Source organism: Pygocentrus nattereri, chromosome 1, assembly GCF_015220715.1.
Source record: "Pygocentrus nattereri isolate fPygNat1 chromosome 1, fPygNat1.pri, whole genome shotgun sequence".
NCBI lineage: Eukaryota > Metazoa > Chordata > Actinopteri > Characiformes > Serrasalmidae > Pygocentrus > Pygocentrus nattereri.
The window spans coordinates 44435167-44456183 of record NC_051211.1 but is presented as its reverse complement, the minus strand read 5'-3'; the positions used below and the strand labels follow the sequence as shown (position 1 = coordinate 44456183).

Genomic DNA, 21017 nt, shown 5'->3' with positions numbered 1-21017 from the left:
TTATTTTTGTGAAAAGTTAAGATCTGTACTTTAACTTAAAATGAATAATGGCATTATTATAAAATTATTATTTAATTCATCTGTATCCATCTTTAATATGGTGAGTTTGGGCTGTCTCACCTCACCTGCTTTGAAGAAGTATATTCATTGGAATCTTCCAGTCACACCATCATTATAATACGATTTGGTTCACTCCCAAGGAATGTCCTGTTAAAACAATCATTTTTTATTAAAGTTTTATTAAAGTTTTATAAAAGTTTTCATCTGGTTCATCTGGTTTTTAATTGCATCAATATTAGCCTAAAGAAGAATGTGATCTCTGTTTTCAAGCCTGTTCCTCACTTCATCCCTAAAGGTTTCAACCCCATTATTCAGTCATTTTTGGTCTTAAAACAATTAATTTTACAAATTTTGTTACCAGAGTAATGTTGATAACGAGAACCATTAGGTAAAATACTAATATAATACTAATAAAACAAAAATGCATTTTGTTTAGAAAGAGAACTCTAAAGGCTTTGAAGTAATATGCATAATTTGCATTTCATAAATATATATTTCTTGCTATAAATTAGTGAATTCAATTCACACTAACTTTTAAGTGCCATTTATACATCTCCCTAACAATTGATAGCAGGATTGCAAAATATTCTGTGCATTTCAGAAAGAAACAGCTCATATAGCCTCTGATTTGACAGCCTGGGGTGGAATTCTTTGATTGATACTTTGTCAATAACACTAAAAGAAAAAATACATTTTTAAAGAGTTTAAAGAGTCACAAAAAATCCTCTTATTATTCACAGAAATGCTAACAGAATAACTGCATGTACCATAAAAAGTCAGACTGTAGACCATTTACAGAGAGCCTGCATCAACCACCAGTGAATAGCTACATCAACTGCGTAGTACCAAGCTAATAACAAGATTCACGTTAACATTCACATTCATTTATATAATCTTATTTTATTAACTTATTTGTAACAATTGTTGTACCAGTTGCAAAATTGGAGGATAAATACTCAAATCTGGGTGGCTCATTTTTTCGGTACCATTAGCTATGCTAGTCCTGTTCAATTATACTGTCATTGGTAGCATCAAAGACTAAGCATTAGCTTAGTGAGCTAACTAAAACAGTGTCATACACCACAACACGGGTTCAGTGTACGCAAGTTTAGAGGATGATTGAGTGACTGAGGTCGTGTGAGTGATACTGGAGTGGCAGAAAGACCTCGTCTGGACTGTTGTGTTGAGCAGTTATTTGTGTGCTAAGCTAGCACTTGTGCTAGCATAAAGGGCTCTCTTTTTCTTTCCTTAGCACCGTTCAATATTTACCAATAGCTGCTTAACTTGTATTTTAGCATTCACTGGGCGGTGATTTGAAGGTTATTTGCCCATTTCCTGATTATTAATATTACATCCATCCATCCATCCATTTTCTAAGCCACTTCTCCGTCAGGGTCGCGGGGGGATGCTGGAGCCTATCCCAGCAGTCTTCAGGCGGAAGGCAGGATACACCCTGGACAGGTCGCCAGTCCATCGCAGGGCTATTAATATTACAGAGGGAGCTTATTTGTTTCTGTTGTGCTCTGTCTCATCTACTCAGTCTGTTTGAATGTAGAGGGCTATGTTCTCTATTTGCCATTCAGAGTTCAATTTCAGTGATGCTCTTATGCGAGGTTTAATAGTTTCCTTGGTATAACAATAATACATAAAATGTTAAACAATTTAGTATTCAACATTGATTTATTGTTTAAATTATGACTCTGGGGTACTATGTTTCTGTTTTCTATTTTCAACAATAACATTGTGTCCAAATTTCGTATTAAGTTTGAAGAGAAAAAAGCATATTTATGAGAATTTTATTTCTACATTTTGGTGCTTGCAGCCTCAGGTCCCTAATGATGATGTTTTAGCACAGTGAATGAGCAGCAGAGCCTTCAGCCTCCCGACGGCGTGCGCTAGAGAGGGGTGCTAATGGAAAGTTTGGGGTAGGTTTTAACCCCAGTTTGACAGACCCAGCGGCACATATCTGGACGGCTGAATTTTGCTCAGATATGTTATAAAAAAGTCCCTCCGAAGACCCCACAAGAGACCCAGGCATTGCATGATAGCAAAGGCATACCAGCAAACTGGCTGATTCCCCTGGGTGCAGCTACGCTATTTTCCTTATGGCTCGCTTGGGCTGAGGATAACCCAGAGAGAGTAGGGGAGAGAACAAGAGAGAAAAAAGGAGAGAAAAAGTTAGACATACATGAGAGAGGGATCTCATCTAGGAAAAGCCAAGTGTGAGTCAAGTGAAGACAGGACTGAAAATGAGCAGGGAGCCACTGATGAGGAAGAAGTAGCTGAAAAGATGAGGTGGAAATGGTGAAGTGGTGGTGAGAGCAGAACAAAGTGCGAAAAGAACAAGAAAGAGATTAGAAACGAATGAAGAGAGACAGAAATACAGAGCTGTAGGGAGGTTAGCCAAGCAGCTAGGCTCAGCATAGCCTATCAGAGAGCGGTTGGTTGAGTCTTGGTTGATGTACTCAGTGATATTTCTTCATCCTCTCCCAGAGGTCCCACAGTCTCTCCTTCCTGTCTATGTCACTTATCATGTCTCAATCACTGTCACACTCTTCTCTCTAGATGCAATCAGCTACAGAATTTTTATGTTGAACTTCAGCTTTCTTTCGCCACCTGGAAGAGTTTGTGCAGTGATGATGCAGTGGTGTGGATGCTTTATTAGGGACGCTTTAAGTAAAATTACATTATTTTGTTCACAGTAGTAATAACATGAAATTCCCACCAGTTTTGGAGCTGAACTATGCCTTTTTCTTTCTTGAATAACATTGATGGATTATAGTTTGATGGATGTATGTATGATTGGCAAAACAGAAGGGAACTACATTTTCTTGTTTAATAGTGAGCGAACAAGTCAACATTTAGAGAAGTTTTTCATTGTGTTTATATGTTATTATCACAGTTCTCCAGAGTTGAAAGCTGTAGTTGTGCTGTCAATTTTATCTTGGCATGGTTGTCTTTGATTAGCTGTATTAATGGTTTTCACAGCAGGGGCTTCTCAAACTGACATCTCCCCCTTGTTGCTCACTAGCAGCTCAACACAGAATCGCAACATTTCAAACAAGAGAGCAAATAATGGGTTCGTTAATGGTGTATTACTCAAGATATTGACCCTCTATAAGCCTCTAAACACCTGGCATTTAGTTCACACTGATTTGTTGCTGCAAATATAATCAAGTGTGTCTTTGCTTTACAGTTTTTCTTTGTAACTAGCTCCGGTTAGTTTTTTCACTGAACCATCAGTACCAGGTGAAATATTGTCTCTACAGCAACATTTAAGGTGGAACAGAAAATTTGAATTATTTCTAGTCTAGTTAGCTTCATTACCTGCACTGGAATTTTATGCAAATGACTAGTGTTACATAAATCTCTGTAAAGGTGGTTCATCCACAGCATTACTTTCAGTGTACATTCCCCGACAGTGATAAAGATTTGTTTGCTTGATTCATTGTGTAAAGTCAGCCATTCAAACAGCTTTAAACATAATGGCACTTATTTGTGAAAATGGCATAGGGCCAGATCTGATCATAAAATGAGTAGACACAAATTTCACTGCGACTTTTGTTATTTATCCATTTCGTCTTTGATATACTAGTACAATAAAACTCACATTTACATTTACAGCATTTAGCAGACGCTCTTATCCAGAGTGACCTACAAGAAGTGCTTTGTCAATCTAGAGAAAGTATCTTTGCTAGTTACCAATAGCTTAGAGAAAAAGACCGTCCTGAGCTCAGATACTGCTAGAAACAAATGTCACTGCAAACACCAAGAGAAAAAGAAACAGAGTTGAACGCAGAATTCTGTGCCATTCAATGCAATACAATAACAATAAGATACAATACAATAAATAAAATAAGTGCAGCTTATAGTTCAGTGCTCATTTAAGTGCTGTGTAAAGAGATGAGTCTTCAGTCTGCGTTTGAAGACAGCAAGAGACTCTGCTGTTCGGACAGCCAGTGGGAGTTCATTCCACCACCTGGGTGCCAGTACAGAGAACATTCTCGACGCTCGTCTTCCGTGCACCTTGAAGGATGGCGGGTCAAGCCGAGCTGTACTCGAAGCTCGAAGGGCTTGTGGTACAGTTCGAGATTTCACCATTGCCATCAAGTAGGTAGGGGCTGGTCCATTTTTGGCTTTGTAGGCAAGCATTAGGGTTTTAAATCTGATGCGCGCAGCTACAGGAAGCTACAGTGAAGGGAGCGCAGCAATGGGGTGACGTGGCTGCCACATCTGGTGGAGTGTAAATATGAGGGTAATATTTTAAAATGAAAAGCCTCATTTGCGGTTAAATAATCAAATTGTTGTCATAACATCAATTCAAATCATTTTCAGCAATAGCAGTAAAAATAGAAAATAACAATAATTCTAAAAACTTTACACACAGCAATCTTGTCAGAAAATGTATGTATTTATTTTCTTCTGTGTGCACTTTTCTAAACAAATACTTCTTCTATACATCCATTTACCGACTTTTGCTTTATAGTATTGAAATACTTGTGGCAGTCATGGGCTGGAGGTTAGGGAACTGGCCCTGTGACCGGAACGTCGCCAGTTCCATCCCCAGAGCTGACAGTACATGACTGAGGTGTCTTTGAGCAATTAGCATGTATGTGGTGTTTCACTTCATGGATGAGTTAAATGCGGATGTGAAATTTCCTCATTGTGGGAGTAATAAGGGTCTCTTAATAGAAAACTACCTCCCTAAAATACAAAACATAGCTTACTTAGCACAGTATAACCTTATATATCACACTACACAATCACATCACAACACCTCACCACCCAAAAAAGACCATTGATTTTATTAGTTTATTACATTGTAATTTCAACACTACAAAGCTATTTAAGCTCTGGCCAGTAGGGGAGCAGTGCATCTCTTGCTGGATCCCAAGCTTCAGACAATCGTTGGCTCCTGAGATGCTGAATACTTTTGCTTTATTGGCTCACTGGTAATGAATTTGCATGAATAGGCCATGCTTCATGTCAGTTATATGTATATGAGGACAAATTGGCCTGTGCATGTTGCAAATGAGATATTAAAAAAGTACTTATGCTGATTTCACCATGTTTTCTAGGCCTAGCAGTTGGCGATGAGGTGGAGCATTGTGATGTAGGGGAGGATCTTATTAAATAACTGACAGGAGGTCAGTGTAAACACAGACAAGCCCTCTGCTCTGCCGTGCAGTTTTTAGCAGGGACATAGTACACTTGTGCTGTTGCCATTGCTAAAATACTTACTTTTTATCAGTTCTACTATTTTTCAACTTATTTATGTTTTTCAAGTTATTTAATCTGACAACAGAGTTACAGGCCAAAGGAAAGTTAACCCTTTCAATTTTTATTTGATTATTCCAATTAATAACTACGGGGCCTTCAGAAAGACTCTACCCACTCTTGTGGGGCCTTCAATTGGTCACACATCAAATTTCAAAAGAAAGTAACAATAAACCTGCCAGAGCTGAATCTGTGCAATGCTGCATCAGCACCAACCCTGCCGTTGTTGTTGGATACAGTGTGGCAGTCTCTAAACAAACCGAGCAGTTCAGACCAGATTCCACATCATAAACAGCTTATTTAATATGGTAGACTACTTTCTCTTCATTTAAAAATAGATGTGCTGAGAGATCACACTGCTAAATAAGAAGAGCAAATTAAAAGACATAATTAAAGGGGTTAGGCATGTCACAGTGAAGTATGTAGTATGGAAACAGTATTCTAGCATTTTAAACAGATCTAGTGAAACCACTGATAATGGAGGCCTATTTTCTGCCCTTCATCTGAAAAGTGGAAACTCCCTTTACCTCCTCTGTAATAGACCCGGGAAAGTGCTGTACATTACCAAGTCTGAAAAACAGCCATATTTCTTTTCCAGTCAGATGGGGCCTCACTCTCTAATTCCAAAGCTGGATGGTTACTGAAACGTCTCTGGATTCTGACATGCCCTCCATGTACATGCATTGCTTTAAAGGGTGGGGAGCATAGGGTTAGTCACACGGAGGAGAAGCTGAGAAGGATTTGTGGTTTGTTTTGGCAGAGCTCAGATTCCTGGCAGGCTCTCTTGCGGTGGGTAGGTGTCTAGGGAGGTAAGCTGTTGATTGTACAAAAGCTTAGCTGTAAAAACACAGGTCATAGAAAGCACATTGAATTGAGGACAATGTTGCAGATTTGTTTTGTACAATTTAATGCCTTTGAAATGGCTTTTAAATGTGTCATTATTCTCTGTGTTTGGGTTACATTAGGCAGCTCTAATGTCTCCATCAGTGCTGACTTTGAGGGAGGGATGTTTTTTTCGGTCCAATACGGCGCATGCTTTTAACCACCACTGGGTGTGTACAACATGTGAAAGCCAGTGGATCAACATTTTCACTGAGTTTTCTGTGCAGTGAGTAGGTGGATAGTGAAGCAGTTGTGCTCAGGAAAACACAAAGATGAGCAAATAGCCTGTCCCATTTTAGAACCTGCAGAGCTGTGTGTGTGTTTGTGGTATTTGTTTTCATACTTTTGAGGACAAAAATGTCTTGACTTAGTTTGTTTTAATGTAGTACATTATTATTATTATTATTATTATTATTATACAGAGCATCAAAGAAAAACATATAAAAAGGTTAAAAGATACAGAGAAAATGGGAGTTTGAACAACTGTACCACCGGTTAGATCACCGAAACTGTCACCATCAGATAAATAGTACTTAAAGCTTTCATCTTTGAGCAAGTTCTGTAAGGATGTAGCTGTCAAGAAGCCAAAAAGCCTTAGGCAAAATGGAAGGAAGTTTACACTTGAACACCAAAACTGGACATCAGAGATGTGGAGTAAGGCTTTATGGATTGATGAAGCTAAATTAGTAATAAAGACTACTGCAGAAAATGCAACCAAGTTCGAAGACTGAACTTTGGAGTTGTAGAAAAATATGCTTGCAGGTCTCTTTGAAAATTTTAAGCACGTCCCCTGAAAATAATGAAAGCTGCAATAAAGATAAAGGGTGGACACACTAATTACTGAAAAGAATAATGTTAGATTTAGTTGCGGAGGATTGCTGAAGTGTTTTATGAAATATGTTTTCTGAAAAATGAACGACATACTTAATGGTCTTATATATAATACAGGACAAATATAAATGTTAATACATATAATTATATTTAACCACTGTCAGGACAAAACCTCATATCTCCAGAAAAGTAGCAATCGATAAGTCAATAAAAAGATTGTATTCTAACTCATTTTACACCACGTCTTTTGGTCAGTTCACTGTTACATTTTAACGCAGTGCAAATGGCAGCTGGTACTTTCACATTATGTACAAAATTAAAGATGACAAAAATGGAGATGCAAGGTTTTGTTCCAGCAGTGACAATATAACAAACGTGTGTGTGTGTGCTTGAGACTAATGTTGCCATCAGCAATGTAAGAATACTGGCGACCAAAAATCCTTGATAAGAATCTTTAGTTATACAAGATAAAATATTCAAGGATGATCCCCCAAAGCTATTATTCAAGGAAAATGTTCAAGACGCGCCATATTTGCTTATTATAATGATATTTAACACTTACACTTCAAAAACGCGACCTACTGAAGTTCTGAATAGCTGCTGTTTAATTCTTCCAGTCAGAACTCTAAACAACACTAAGGTCAAGTAAAGACATTACAGCATATTCCTCTCACTGGCTGGAAACAATGCAGCTGAACTGGCACTTGTTCCATCTTGATGCATTTATTTTTTCTTCCCTGCAGAGTCATCTGTTGGAAAGAGTGTTGCTAATAAACAGCTTGTATCTGCATCTCTCTCATTCTGACTGAAGACCTCTGACACAGAGGAAAAGCCGCCGCTCATATTCAGCAGATTCTTAGTTATGCTAATTAGAGACAGCTTAGCGCTGGTTATTAGCAGCAATGGTGATCCCGCAGGAGTGTTTACTGTTATCTTTTAGTGCTGCCAGAATCTGCATGCAGATAAAACTGTTGCAAGCTTTATTTCCAGAGAGCAGCATATGTTTGTCAGAATGAAGAAACATGATTGAAAGAATACTTATAGGAAAAAAAACACCAACAAAAAGTTAAGAGTACCTCAGTGAATCATACGCCTGAGCTATCAACGTGTATTGAATAAAATAAACAGAGATTTTAAATGCAGACTTCGCTTTCATTAATTAATTAAGAGTTCTCAGTTATTGCTGTCATTTTCCTGCCTTATTTAGAATTAATGACATAGTCATGCAGTGATTTAGGTCATTTTTTTTTAAGTTGATGTATGTTCTAGATTTACAGATTTGAATCTGTACTTCAGACTTTTTCCGTTTGATATGAAAACTGACAAATGTAAAAGATGTTTTTTCTCTCTGCAAAACAATTCTGTAAGTCTTATCAGAATAAAATATCTCCCCTACATACATTTTGTCACTTTCAAAACTAAACCTTACATTTCCTAATATTCCATATAACAAAATTTTGGTCTGTGCCTACTGGTCAGTCTGTCATGAAATTTTGTCACAGTGAAGAATAAAACAGAGCTTAAAATAAAAATTAGATGCAGTTTTGTACTTCAGATTTGGTACTAGGAACAAAGGGCTCTAGGCCTTCTCATCCACCAGGCCTAGGCTAGGCCTTCTCATCCAACATCAGTGTCTGACCTCACAAATGCACTTCTAGAAGAATGGTCAAAATTTCCCATAAACACACTCCTAAATCTTGTGGAAAGCCTTCCCAGAAGAGTTGAAGCTGTTATAGCTGCAAAGGGTGGCCCAACGTCATATTAAACCTTATGGATTTAGAATGGGATGTCACTCAAGCTCACATGCATGCAAAGGCAGACGAGCAAATATTTTTGGCAACATAGTGTAGATCATCTCATAGTCAAATTTTCCACTAGAGGACATTACAAGGCCTCTTCCACAGTTCAAACCCTGCTCAAAGTTGCCAGATGTAACTTATATGACAAGTGATGCCTATTGGAATATTTGTTTATATAGGTCTGTGTCACCTGCCAAGAAGGGCAAGTAATTGTCATGTAGCCTTATGAGTACTGTGCTGGCTCCATGACTTAGTAAACCGCCTATTATTTCAGAAATCTGCTCCTCCACTCATATCATTGAGTCCTATTACCTTCCAAATTCCAGTTTAATCCCTTGCTGCAATCATAGTATGGACTTTGTGTTTCTGTAAGACATGTTAGGACAGAGGTACACCAATATGAGACTGACACTCCCCTTAGTAATAGCTTTTAGTTATTGAGTAACATTGTTCTGTATTAAATAACATGATTTGTTATTGCATAGCACTGAGGCTGAGATGATCATTTCCCGTGTTTCCTCTGTTTCCTCCTGCAGGCCTTTCATCGTGATGCCTCCGCTGATGGAGTGGATTCGGGTAGCTGTAGCACACACAGAGCACCGGCGCAGTTTTTCCGTCGACAGCGATGATGTCAGACAGGCTGCCAGACTGCTGCTGCCTGGAGTGGACTGTGAGCCACGGCAGCTGAAGTAAGCCATGAGCATGTGTGCACAGACACACAAACCTGAGTTCAGCCTATGTTTGCACACTAAACAGTGACATAACTAGGATGTTATGGGCCCCAGTGCAAAAAATTAAATATGGCCATGATATTAAAATGACCTTGAGTAAATTTAACAAAAATGCCTGCTTGTTTGTTTACCTACTTTTGCCTTAGTTAAGTAGAAGATCTAATGTAGGCGAAAAGTTTATTATTAAAATATCTCACCTACACACAGCTGGAGAATTGCATTAGTGGCGATATAAGAGGTTCAATAAAGACGTTAGGGGGCCACTTCCTAGAGTAAAGACCCCCACTGTGAGTGCACCACTTGCATTGCCTGTGATTAGTAATTACAACTGCATACATATGTAGAAATAGCCAGGCACACAATCCATATTTGGAATACATGACATACAGCACTGTGCAAAACGCAGAGACAAAACAGTCACAAATAACAGCTTTTCCTATTTTGGACAATATTGTTGAGTAGATTAGGTATCCACTTGCGTAAGGAAGAGGAAAGTCTAAGGAAAATAATTGAAAAAAATTACCAAAAGTGGAGTTTAACGTGATTAAAATGATTGCAAGATTTAAAGAAAACAGGACTCTTAATAACCATGCATGAAAAAGGTCCCTATCACACTAACATTACTTAAAGCTTTTATCTTTCACAGAGAGGAGAAAATCAAGCTTAACTCTTGCTTCAGATCTGAAAAATCCACAGGTGTTTCTATCCATCCTTCCACTCTGACAAGACAACACTATGGGTCTGAAAGGATGTGTAGCTATTAAGCTCTTACTGAGAAAAGCAAACAGAAAAAAACTAGTAAATCTTTACCAGCAAAGTAACTCCTAGTGTTCTCAGAACAATGGACCCAGAGTCCAGACCTCAACAAGACTGAATGTTTTTTTGGATTACTTGAATTGTGAGAAACAGAAAAAGTAACCGACAAGTCTGAAGTTTTGAAGTGTTGAAAAATGTCCCTGCAAAAAATAAAGTAGGGAGGCCATAATGAAGACAAAGAGTGGACACACTGTATATTTATATGTAGTTGGTGAGGCTTCTGTATGATTTTAAGTTACATATATTTTTTTCTGATTTTCTTTCCTGAAGCTATGTAATAAATTGTGTATGATTTGTATTTAATTGTTTCGGACTCGGACCCCAGATACTCAACTCAAGTTGGATTCATATGAAGCAGCTTGTGAACATTCAATATGTTAAATTCTGCAACATGCATTATAATGTGCAGAATTCATTCTCTGTAGAGGATATCTTAAATTATTTTCTTAGAAAATTAACAAAATTTTAGTGGGTTGCCCTAACTTTTGCATTTGACTGTATGCAAGCGCAGACATACACACAGTGTAATCTTAGAGTGCAAGATGTAGCTACACATATCCACAATATCACACCTGCAAAGAGATCTGCTTTGCCAAAAAATGTATGAAGTATATGTATGTGTTATTTTAATTGTGGGTTATACTTTGTCAGGTCACTATGTGGAAAAAAACAAAGGCTGCTGTTATTTGTTTAATGTGGAAGTTAAATATGCAGTGATCAGGTGTGGAAAAACAATTGTTCTCACTTGTACACTCAGGGCGGTTAAAGGCATAATTAAGTCTTGGAAATATTTTAGTTGTTCCAGCGTTTGGAACAGTTCTGAATCTTCTCATGATGCCAAAATCTCTCCTAGAAGAACACACAACCTGTGTTTTATAGTGATCAGTGGTTTCTGCCTTTCATCTCTGTGAATATGAATTTCATTTATAATCATAGAGACTAATAGTAGAAACCACTGATGACTAAGAAGCACAGGATTGCTTTTGGTTGAGCCAACAAAGCATCCAAATGATTAATCAGTGATCTACAGCAACTTTCGTCCTGTTATATTTGATGAAAAGCAAATTCAGCCATTAGAAAACCAGTCCTGGTAAAGGTTCAAGGAAAGAAAGCTGAACTGTAGCGCTGAAAGATCCACTGAATTTTACAACCAAACTCACTTGCCAGGACAGGGTCTGAAATGACTGGTTTATATATAAATCACCAAATACCATGGAGCTGTGCATGGAACTGGAAACTCGAGTTAGACTCAAATCTGAGTCCTGCATTCAAGTACTACACTGGCTTTTCACACACTGGGTGTTACCTAACTTTCCTTATATTAAAAAACAAAATTAAAAAAGATGGTTCTTCAAGGGTTCATTAGTAAAGAAAATGATTCTAGGTAGAACCATGAACAATTAAATAACCCTTTGTGTGATTAGTTATTTGCATCGTTAAATTCTTCAGATTGATGGAGAATGTGTTTTATATGGTTTTATATATCACAACTTTTTGAAATGGGTTCTAGGCAACACTAAAGAGGTTCTTCTGTTGTTAAAAGCTAGACATCATGGTCTCCCTTTATTTGGATAGTTCACTATAGTCCTATAGATTTTCTACAGATGTTCAAATTGTTAACAAGCTGTCTCTTGAAAGTTGATTCTAAACAGTGGTGGGTTTAGGGTTAGGGTTTGGACCAGGGTTAGGGCTAGGACCAGTGTGAGGGTTGGGTTTCTGTTTTGGGGTGAGGTTAAGGTTAGGATTAGGATTAAAGCCAAGTTCAGAGTTAAAGTAAATGATGTTCAATTTAGTAGATATTTACTTGAATATAATGTAAGTAAATGAACTATCTATGGGTGGTTGATGAATAGCTAATCTATCTATCTATCTATCTATCTATCTATCTATCTATCTATCTATCTATCTATCTATCTATCTATCTATCTATCTATCTATCTATCTATCTATCTATCTACAAAGCATCAGCGGTGGACTATCCAAATGAGGTGTTACTGACATTGTAACAGTAGAAGAACCCTTTTTGGTGCTATATAGAGCCTTTAAAAAACATCTACAGCACTCTGACATCTCCATCACTCTGAAGAACCCTTTAATGATGCAAAAAAACCTTTAATCACAAAGGGTTATTTGAGTGTTCATGGTTCAACATAGACTCATTTCATTTACTAAAGAACCCTTGAAGAACCATCATTTTTAATAGAGTAGTTCAGACTATGCAGTGTGACTGGTGGAACAAGCAAGTAACAACAGTGGTCTCTATAATCTAGAAGTTGCTGGAACTACTTTTTTGGTAAAAGAACACCAATATTTTATACACATTTGAATCAATATTCAGGGCTTCTTTGCTTTGTACTTTCTTTACAAAACAGCTGTATAAAAGTAACAGAACACTTGAGGTCATGTATTATGAATATCATTGAGGTTGATTTATGGCACTGGCCACAGCTGTGATATTATCTGTGATAACACATGACCTTGAGTGTTCTATTGCTTAGTACTAGAGTTTCATATTATGTGTGTTTACTCAGGCTCACATTTACTGTCTATTGTGGTTAAGTTAATGATCAGATAGAACTCAGTGACACTGCTTCATAGTTCCAGTGAACAATTAAAGAAGCAACTTTAACATGTTTTAGCTGGTCGACAACATTTGGGCTAAGGGGAAAACTGAGTAGATCACTTTAAACAATACAGATGGCCATGAATACTTCTGTAAGGCTTTGCACAACTTCTACACTAATCTCATATAAACACAGAAGTTTTCATAAATACACACAAGCACACATATGCGTACACTACATTACCAAAAGTATGTGGACACCCAAACATCACATCCTTATGTGCTTGTTGTACATGGGCATTATTAAGATGGTCCTCTCTTTGCTGCAGTTACAGACTCCATTCTTCTGGAAAGGCTTTCTACTTGAATTTGAAACATGGCTGCAGTCAGTTCCATTCAGCCTAATGAGCATTAGTGAAGGTGGGAACTGATGCTAGGTGATAAGGCCTGGCTGGCATTCAATATGCAATTCATACCAAAGGTGTTTGATGAGGTGGCCAGGGCTTCATGCAGGCTAGTCAAGTTCTTCCACACCAAACTCAGCACACCATTTTTTTAATGGACCTCGCTTTGTGTACGGAGCTTTATTATGCTGACACTGTCAGGGGTAGACCCAGAGCAAGGCCACCACCAACCACTGAGGGAAGACGTAGTGCGACTACCAGCCGCAATCAAGTAAAAGCACCTTACACCTGAATGTAGGGCTACTTTAGGCCTAAGACAGAGCCTGACATTGTGGAGTCCTTGCTTCAGAGTTCTGACAAATAGCCCAGCCTGAAATTTTGGGTAGAAGCTATAGAGTGTTTTTATCTCAAGTCTCTTTCTCTGTCACCTTTGTTGTACTCTATCTCTGGTTGTGTCTCCAAAGACACCCTCCCCCCCAAAAAGCTGACCTTAGGAAAAGGATGTTCCTGAGCATTTATCTGTTGATCTTTATTTCCCCCTAAACTGTCTGAAAATCTCTTCACTTCAAGACACTCTTTTAGCATCCCCTTTGATTTATTTTGGACTTTGCCTCTCCCTTTGTTTTATTTCAGCCTTTTTTCTCTTTCTTTTGTTTCTTCTTCTTCTTCTTTCGGCTGCTCCCTTTAGGGGTCGCCACAGCGAATCATCTGCCTCCATCTTGCCCTATCCACTGCCTCCTCTACTTTCACACCAACCATCTCTATGTCCACCTTCACTACATCCATAAACCTTCTCTGAGGTCTACCTCTTCTCCTTCTACCCGGCAGCTCCAACATTCTTTGCCCAATATATCCACTATTCCTCCTCAACACATGTCCAAACCATCTCAACCTGGCCTCTCTGGCTTTATCTCCAAACTGCTCCACCTTCACTGTCCCTCTGATCAGCTCATTTCTAATCTTGTCCAGCCTTGTCACTCCCAACGAAAATCTCAGCATCTTCATCTCCGCCACCTCCAGCTCAGCCTCCTGTCTTTTAGATGGAGCCACAGTCTCCAAACCATACATCATAGCAGGACGCACTACTGTCTTGTAAACCTTCCCTTCCTTTCACTCTTGCTGCTATCCTTCTGTCACACATCAGCCCTGACATCCATCTCCACCCACTCCATCCTGCCTGCACCCTCTTCCTCACCTCTTTTTTGCACTGTCCATTACTCTGGATGGTTGACCCAAGATATTTGAAGTCATCCACCTTTACGACCTCTACTCCTTGCATCTTCACCTTTCCACCTGTCTTCCTCTCATTCATACACATGTATTCCATCTTATCTTTACTGACCTTCATTCCTCTCCTCTCCAGTGCAAACATCCACCTTTCCAGATTCTCTTCCACCTGCTCTCTACTTTCACCACAGATTACAATGTCATCTGCAAACATCATGGTCCATGGAGCCTCCTGCCTGACCTCATCTGTCAACCTTTCCATCACCATTGCAAACAAGAAGGGGCTCAAAGCTGATCCCTGATGTAACCCTACCTTCACCTTGAAACCATTTGTCACTCCAACTGCACACCTCACTACTGTCTCACTATCCTCATACATGTCCTGCACCACCCTAACATACTTTTCAGCTACACCTGACTTCCTCATACAGTACCACAGTTCCTCTCTTGGCACCCTATGCCATATGCCTTCTCTAGATCCACAATAACACAATGTAGCTCCTTCTGACCTTCTCTGTTCTTCTCTACCAACACTCTCAATGCAAAAATTGCATCTGTGGTACTCTTTCTGGGCATGAAACCAAACTGCTGCTCACTGATCTGAACCTCTCGCCTTAGCCTTGCTTCAACAACTCTTTCCCATACCTTCATGGTGTGGCTCATCAACTTTATACCTCTGTAGTTACTGCAGCTCTGCACATCACCCTTGTTCTTAAAAATGGGGACCAGTACACTGCTTCTCCACTCATCTCTCACTCTCCAGGATTTTGTTAAACAACCTGGTTAAAAAGTCCACTGCCTTCTCTCCCAAACATCTCCATACCTCCACAGGTATGTCATCTGGACCAACTGCCTTTCCGTTCTTCATCCTTTTTAAAGCTACCCTCACTTCCACCTTACTAATTCTCTGCACTTCCTGATCCACTATCTCTCCCCCCCGTTGTCCTCCTCTCTCTTTCGTTTTCCTCATTCATTAGTTCTTCAAAGTACTGCTTCCATCTACTCAACACTCTCTGTTCACTCACTAGTACATTTCCTTCTCTATCCTTTATCAGCCTAATCTGCTTTACATCCTTTCCAGCTCTATCTCTCTGTTTAGCCAAATGATACAAGTCCTTTACTCCTTCTTTACTGTCCAGCCTCTCATAGAGCTCATCATAGGCCTGAGCCTTTGCCTTTGCCACCATTCTTTTTGCTATGTGACTAGCCTCACAGTACTACTGCCTACTTCCTTCATCTCTCTGGTTATCCCACTTTTTCTTAGCTGCCTTCTTCTTCTGAATACTCTCCTGGACTTCCTCAGCCCACCACCAACTTTCCTTGTCTTCTTTATTCTGACCAGACGAAACACCCAACACATTCTTGCCCGTTTCTCTCACCACCTTAGATGTATTTTCCCAGTCCTCAGGTAGCTCCTCACTGCCCCCAAGGGCCTGTTGCAATTGTCCAGCCGAGATGGACTTTACACCACTTAAGCTGGTACTTGAGCTGTTGTTGGTCCTAGACGTTCCTACTTGATAATATCATGAACAGGGCAGCTCTAGCATGTCATTGGAGTTTACATGATGCTATTTGATTTCATGCACTTGCTATAAATTGGTGTGGCTTATGTGGCCAAACTCACTGATAAACAGGGGTGTAGTGTATAAAAGCACATACAACACTGCATGAAACAATATAAAGGAAGTAATCTTTCTAGGAGGTTTAGTAATCTAGTGCAGACTTTGAAGCTCTATATAAATGCCTTATGCTGTTTTAGCTTAAATGCTTTTACTTTGACAAATGTGGGTAATCATGCCAAACAAACCGAGCTTTGCTTTAGGACTACTCTTTCCTCTACTGCCATGAAAAGTGGAGCTGGCTTGAAATCAGTAACAGCCAGTATTACTTTCGGGGGCACAGCTGCCTTTAAAGTGGGGCTATTATGGTTCATACAGACCATTAGGTACCAGAGAAAGATTAGAGCTGCTGCTTTTTCTGGTAAATGGGCCTATGGAAAAACAAGGCAGGCTGTTTCTAATTTGTATTAATATCTAATTAAACTCTGAAGCCCATTTATAACCATAATTGTCAAGATTTAAATTAAGTAAATGCATTTTGTGCATACAAATGAATTTTTATGTAATTGTTATGAAAATCATGTTTAGTGACATTAGCAGATTGATTATGGCTTAAGCATTGAAAACTTTACATTGAGTTTGTCTTTTTTTGTCTGCTTTATTCACAAATCATCAATAGTGAATACATGCAAAAAGGAAAAAAACTGTACAGTACAATAGTGTCAGCATTTTTCAGTTTGTAAGTGAAACAACTTGCCTGTGTCTTGTCTCTTTAGAGCGGACGACTGCTTCTGTGCCACACGGAAGCTGGATGCAGCCTCCACAGAAGCCAAATTTCTGCAGGATCTGGGTTTCCGCATGCTCAACTGCGGCCGCACTGACCTGGTCAAGCAAGCAGTCAATCTGCTCGGACCCGATGGTATTAACAGCATGACTGAACAGGTGAGAGATGCTAATGGTCAGACACAAAAACACACAATCCTTAATTACCTAACTAAATTAGTAATTTTTTTTTTTTTTTTACATTTTTTTTTAAATAATAGGAAAGTACATTCTGACCAATTTTAACGTTCAAGCGTCCAATGAACAGTTTTTCATTTATACACAAGGAAGGAAAAAATATAGTTGGGTGAAACACACAAATTGGGTGAAACACACAATGAAAGTTTTATGAAAACTAATTATATACCTGTCATATACTTTATGCGTGATTCTCATTTTGAAATTTCATGGGATATTTAGGTGCAGTTATTTGGATCAAAATAAGGCATGTGTACTTTGGAATATTAAAAATGAATTAGGTTTTTTTTTAAGTAAGTATGTATAATGTAGAACTGCAGAGAACTTGATTCAGTTCACAGAATTCATCAACTTTGCAAATGCAGGTCATATTTAAAATGATACAGCTTTCCTGGGATTTTGCCTTATTTGTTAAAAATCTGTTGATTACCATACCAAAGTCAAAAGATCAATCTGTACCTAATTTGAATATTTAAATGTGACATCTTCAAATATTCAAAAATTCAAATATGACATCTTTTGAATCCATCAATTTTTGTAAATAGGGACTTAATATTTGTGTGTGTGTGCTTGGACCTCAGTAATCATCTTTTGTATTGTAATTATGCAGTTATGACGGCATACAAAAATCCACTTCTTTCAGTGTTTAAAAGGCATTCATTTTACATGAAAACTGTGGTAGCTGATGGTGGAGAAACAAATAAGCAGTTATTGTGCATACAGAAGTGCACAAGTGTGTTCTCTGTAGAGGATGTGTTTGATTGGGGTACATATAACAGCAGCTCTCTCACTACCCCATACACAATCATCATGTTCATATTGGATTTTCAGAAATTGGATTTCCAGTTCTGCCTGCATGAATGGTAGCCTGTGTTTGCCTATAGAGCACAGAATATCTAAATAACAGTATGTACTAAATGCATTTACACTCCACATTTACATGCACAAGCAGGTTCTAATCAGGACAAGCCCATCTTGGAGTATACAGTGGAGCCACGCGTTTCCGATCTCATTTTATCTTTTTTGCAAGCAAGTTCAGTCAGGAAGGCCTGAGGAGAGGGCGGAGCTCTCTTTAGAAACACTGACGTCGCTTAGATTCCTCTAAGCCTCTGTTTGTGTTGGACTTTGTTACCACTCATGGGTCTAATGGATACCAGTAATCCATGTCCTTGCTCTGGCTGTACTTCATAAGCCCTGACACCGCTTTTCTGCCATTTCTCTCAGTACAGTGTGGAAACTGTGTTTATGGTTCATCTCAAGAGTAAGTTTCGCTTTAAAGAAACGTTAGATAATCTGAATTCACAGTCAATATGTGTTAAATCAGGGGTGCAGATCTCCAGTACTGGAGGGGTGGTGTCTACCACACTTTGGTGATTGACTTGCTCAGTCATACCTGATTAAGCTCATTTGAGTAGAGAAACCAGCAGTCCTGTACACTAGCCCTACAGAGCCCTCCAGAGTCACAGTGTGCCCCTGTGTTAAAAGGATAATCTGACCTAAAAGTGCAGTTTAATATGTTATTTGTCATGTTATGCAGCATTCTGTAGTGCAGCCTTGTATCCCGCAGTCTCATCAGTTTGACAGAATTGACCACGTTTATCAGTTTTCCTTCACTACAGTACCCAGCATGCATAATGCAAAAATGTCATACAGCAATTTGGAACCTCTGTGGTATCAGCCAGTTTTGACTGCTAGCCTAGCCACTCTGAAGCATTTGTAGTTTTCCAAAAACTCCTCCCACCATCAGAAGAACTTTTCCTAGACCTATAACCAAAAGATCTCACTTTGAAGACCACTGCAACTCTGTTATAGGAGGCAGGTAGGCATTACAACAGATGTAGTGATGGTTCAACTTTTGCATTTTAGCCAGTGTGTCCCATAAAAATGAATGAAGCAGAAAAGATACTGAAGAACTTTTGACATACAGCTACTTTATGTGCAATTGCATATTGAGATAAGAATGATTCTGCTAGTTTCAGAGTAATTGAGCTCAGGAAGTTTTTACGGTCCAGCTGGGATTGTTTTCACTTCACTTCAGTCTAGTAGACTGCCATACAGTCCCTATCCTCATACTGCAATAAACAGGAAAGTCACTTCAGGATAAATCCTAGTAGAGAATTTAGTAACACTTTATTTGAAGGCATAATGTGCTCATGTAAAAAGCATTGAAGATATATATATATATATATTGTTTTTTTTTTTTTAACGAGATGCTACATTTCTTGGAAATGATGTTTCATAAGAATATTATAAATGTAATAAACTTGTCAATACAATATATAAGCTGTTCATAAATTACAAATATGTTATTCAGTGCTTATTTATAGGTCCTTATTTAGGTAGCTTTCAAATAAAGGGACCAAACATTTTCTAATGATCTGGACTTTGAATCTCCTGTCTGCTTGACTAGTTGACTGCTGTCAACTAGAAGTACAAAGCAATCAGAAAACTATGAATTTATATATATATATATATATATATATATATATATATATATATATATATATATATATATATATATATATATATATATATAAAGAACGAGATCGCGAATACAGCCAGCTGAGGTGGTTCAGGCATCTGAACCGGATGCCCCCTGGACACCTACCAGCGGGGGTATTCCAGACATGGCCTACTAGGAACCGCTGGAGGGATTATGTGTCCAAGTTGACCTGGGAGTGGCTTGGGGCCCCCGGGAATGAGCTGGAGGAAGTTGCAGGGGACAGGGTCATCTGGGATTCTCTGCTCTACCAACTGCTACCGCGACCCGGTCTGGACTAGCGGTCAACAATGATGATGATGATGATGATGATGATGTGTAAACTCTGTCCTGATTGGCTGCCTTGTATTATGACACATTCAGTAAGCAGAACAGGCTGGAATACTCCAATGTGAATTTAAAAAGGGCTGTTTTTGCAGCTTAATTTCTATATCTGAACAATATGAACTGAGTAGTTCACTTTTCAAACTTTATCAGTGTATACATACTACATTAAACACTTTATAATGTATATTTTGTATACTTTATAATTTGGTTTTCCATGATATAATGAGTCTTTTAACTCTACCATTGCTCTGTTCTATTTTTACTCTGCTGTTTGCTGTAGTCTATAGGTTAGCATTTTAAAAGCCATTTTAAGCGTGGCAAACTGAAAAGAACATAATAGAAGCAATTTAGTGGCAATGAACAGTAATTTTGGTATAATCGATATTCACTGTGGCTTCAATTCAGGGTGATCAGATCCATTCTAACCACCCATGGTGAAGCTAAAGCTTCAAAAGCTTTCGGGAGTGTTTGAATTTCCACTGTGCTTTAAAGATTAATGGCTCTTACTGTGCTTTCCACTCTGTCATTTCAGTCACCAGAGTTGTTCATCCTAACTGTGAGTATGTATGTTTGTGTGTCTAGGGTATGACCCCACTCATGTACGCCTGTGTTCGTGGTGATGAGGCCATGGTTCAGATGCTGCTGGATGCTGGGGCAGATGTCAACAGTGAGGTCAGTATTCATCAGCTGGGGGGGAGATGGTCAGTATTAAATAGTATGCAGTGTGTCTTTGCCCTGCACTGTTCTAGATTAAAAACTAACTTGTCGCACCTGTCGCACTTTCTCTCTCTGTGCTCTTCCTATGCTATCTGCATGCACTGTAAAAAGTGTCAGTGAGTGTTGCCTCTTTCAAAGTGTGTCTGCTTAAACCTGTGCGAACTGTCTGCCTATGAAAGAAGTGTAATTTTGTCTTTTGTGTTTAGTGCATTATTAGAAAAAGAACTCCACTGGCATTGGTTTAAAGTAGATGCACTTCAAAAGCATGAAGTATCCCTCATAGATCTGAATATGATATTGCCAG

The 21017-nt window shown here is 38.7% G+C and overlaps 1 protein-coding gene across 3 annotated transcripts in view; it reads left to right on the top strand.

Moving 5' to 3' along the window:
- Positions 1-21017, top strand: part of btbd11a (BTB (POZ) domain containing 11a) — a 270998-nt gene that overhangs the window by 219933 nt on the left and 30048 nt on the right. For all 3 annotated transcript variants that reach the window (XM_037538605.1, XM_017695849.2, XM_017695850.2), the window contains exons 4-6: positions 9386-9538; positions 16926-17091; positions 20579-20668. In XM_037538605.1, coding sequence (XP_037394502.1) covers positions 9386-9538; positions 16926-17091; positions 20579-20668 — 409 coding nt within the window. The remainder of the gene's footprint in view (positions 1-9385; positions 9539-16925; positions 17092-20578; positions 20669-21017) is intronic.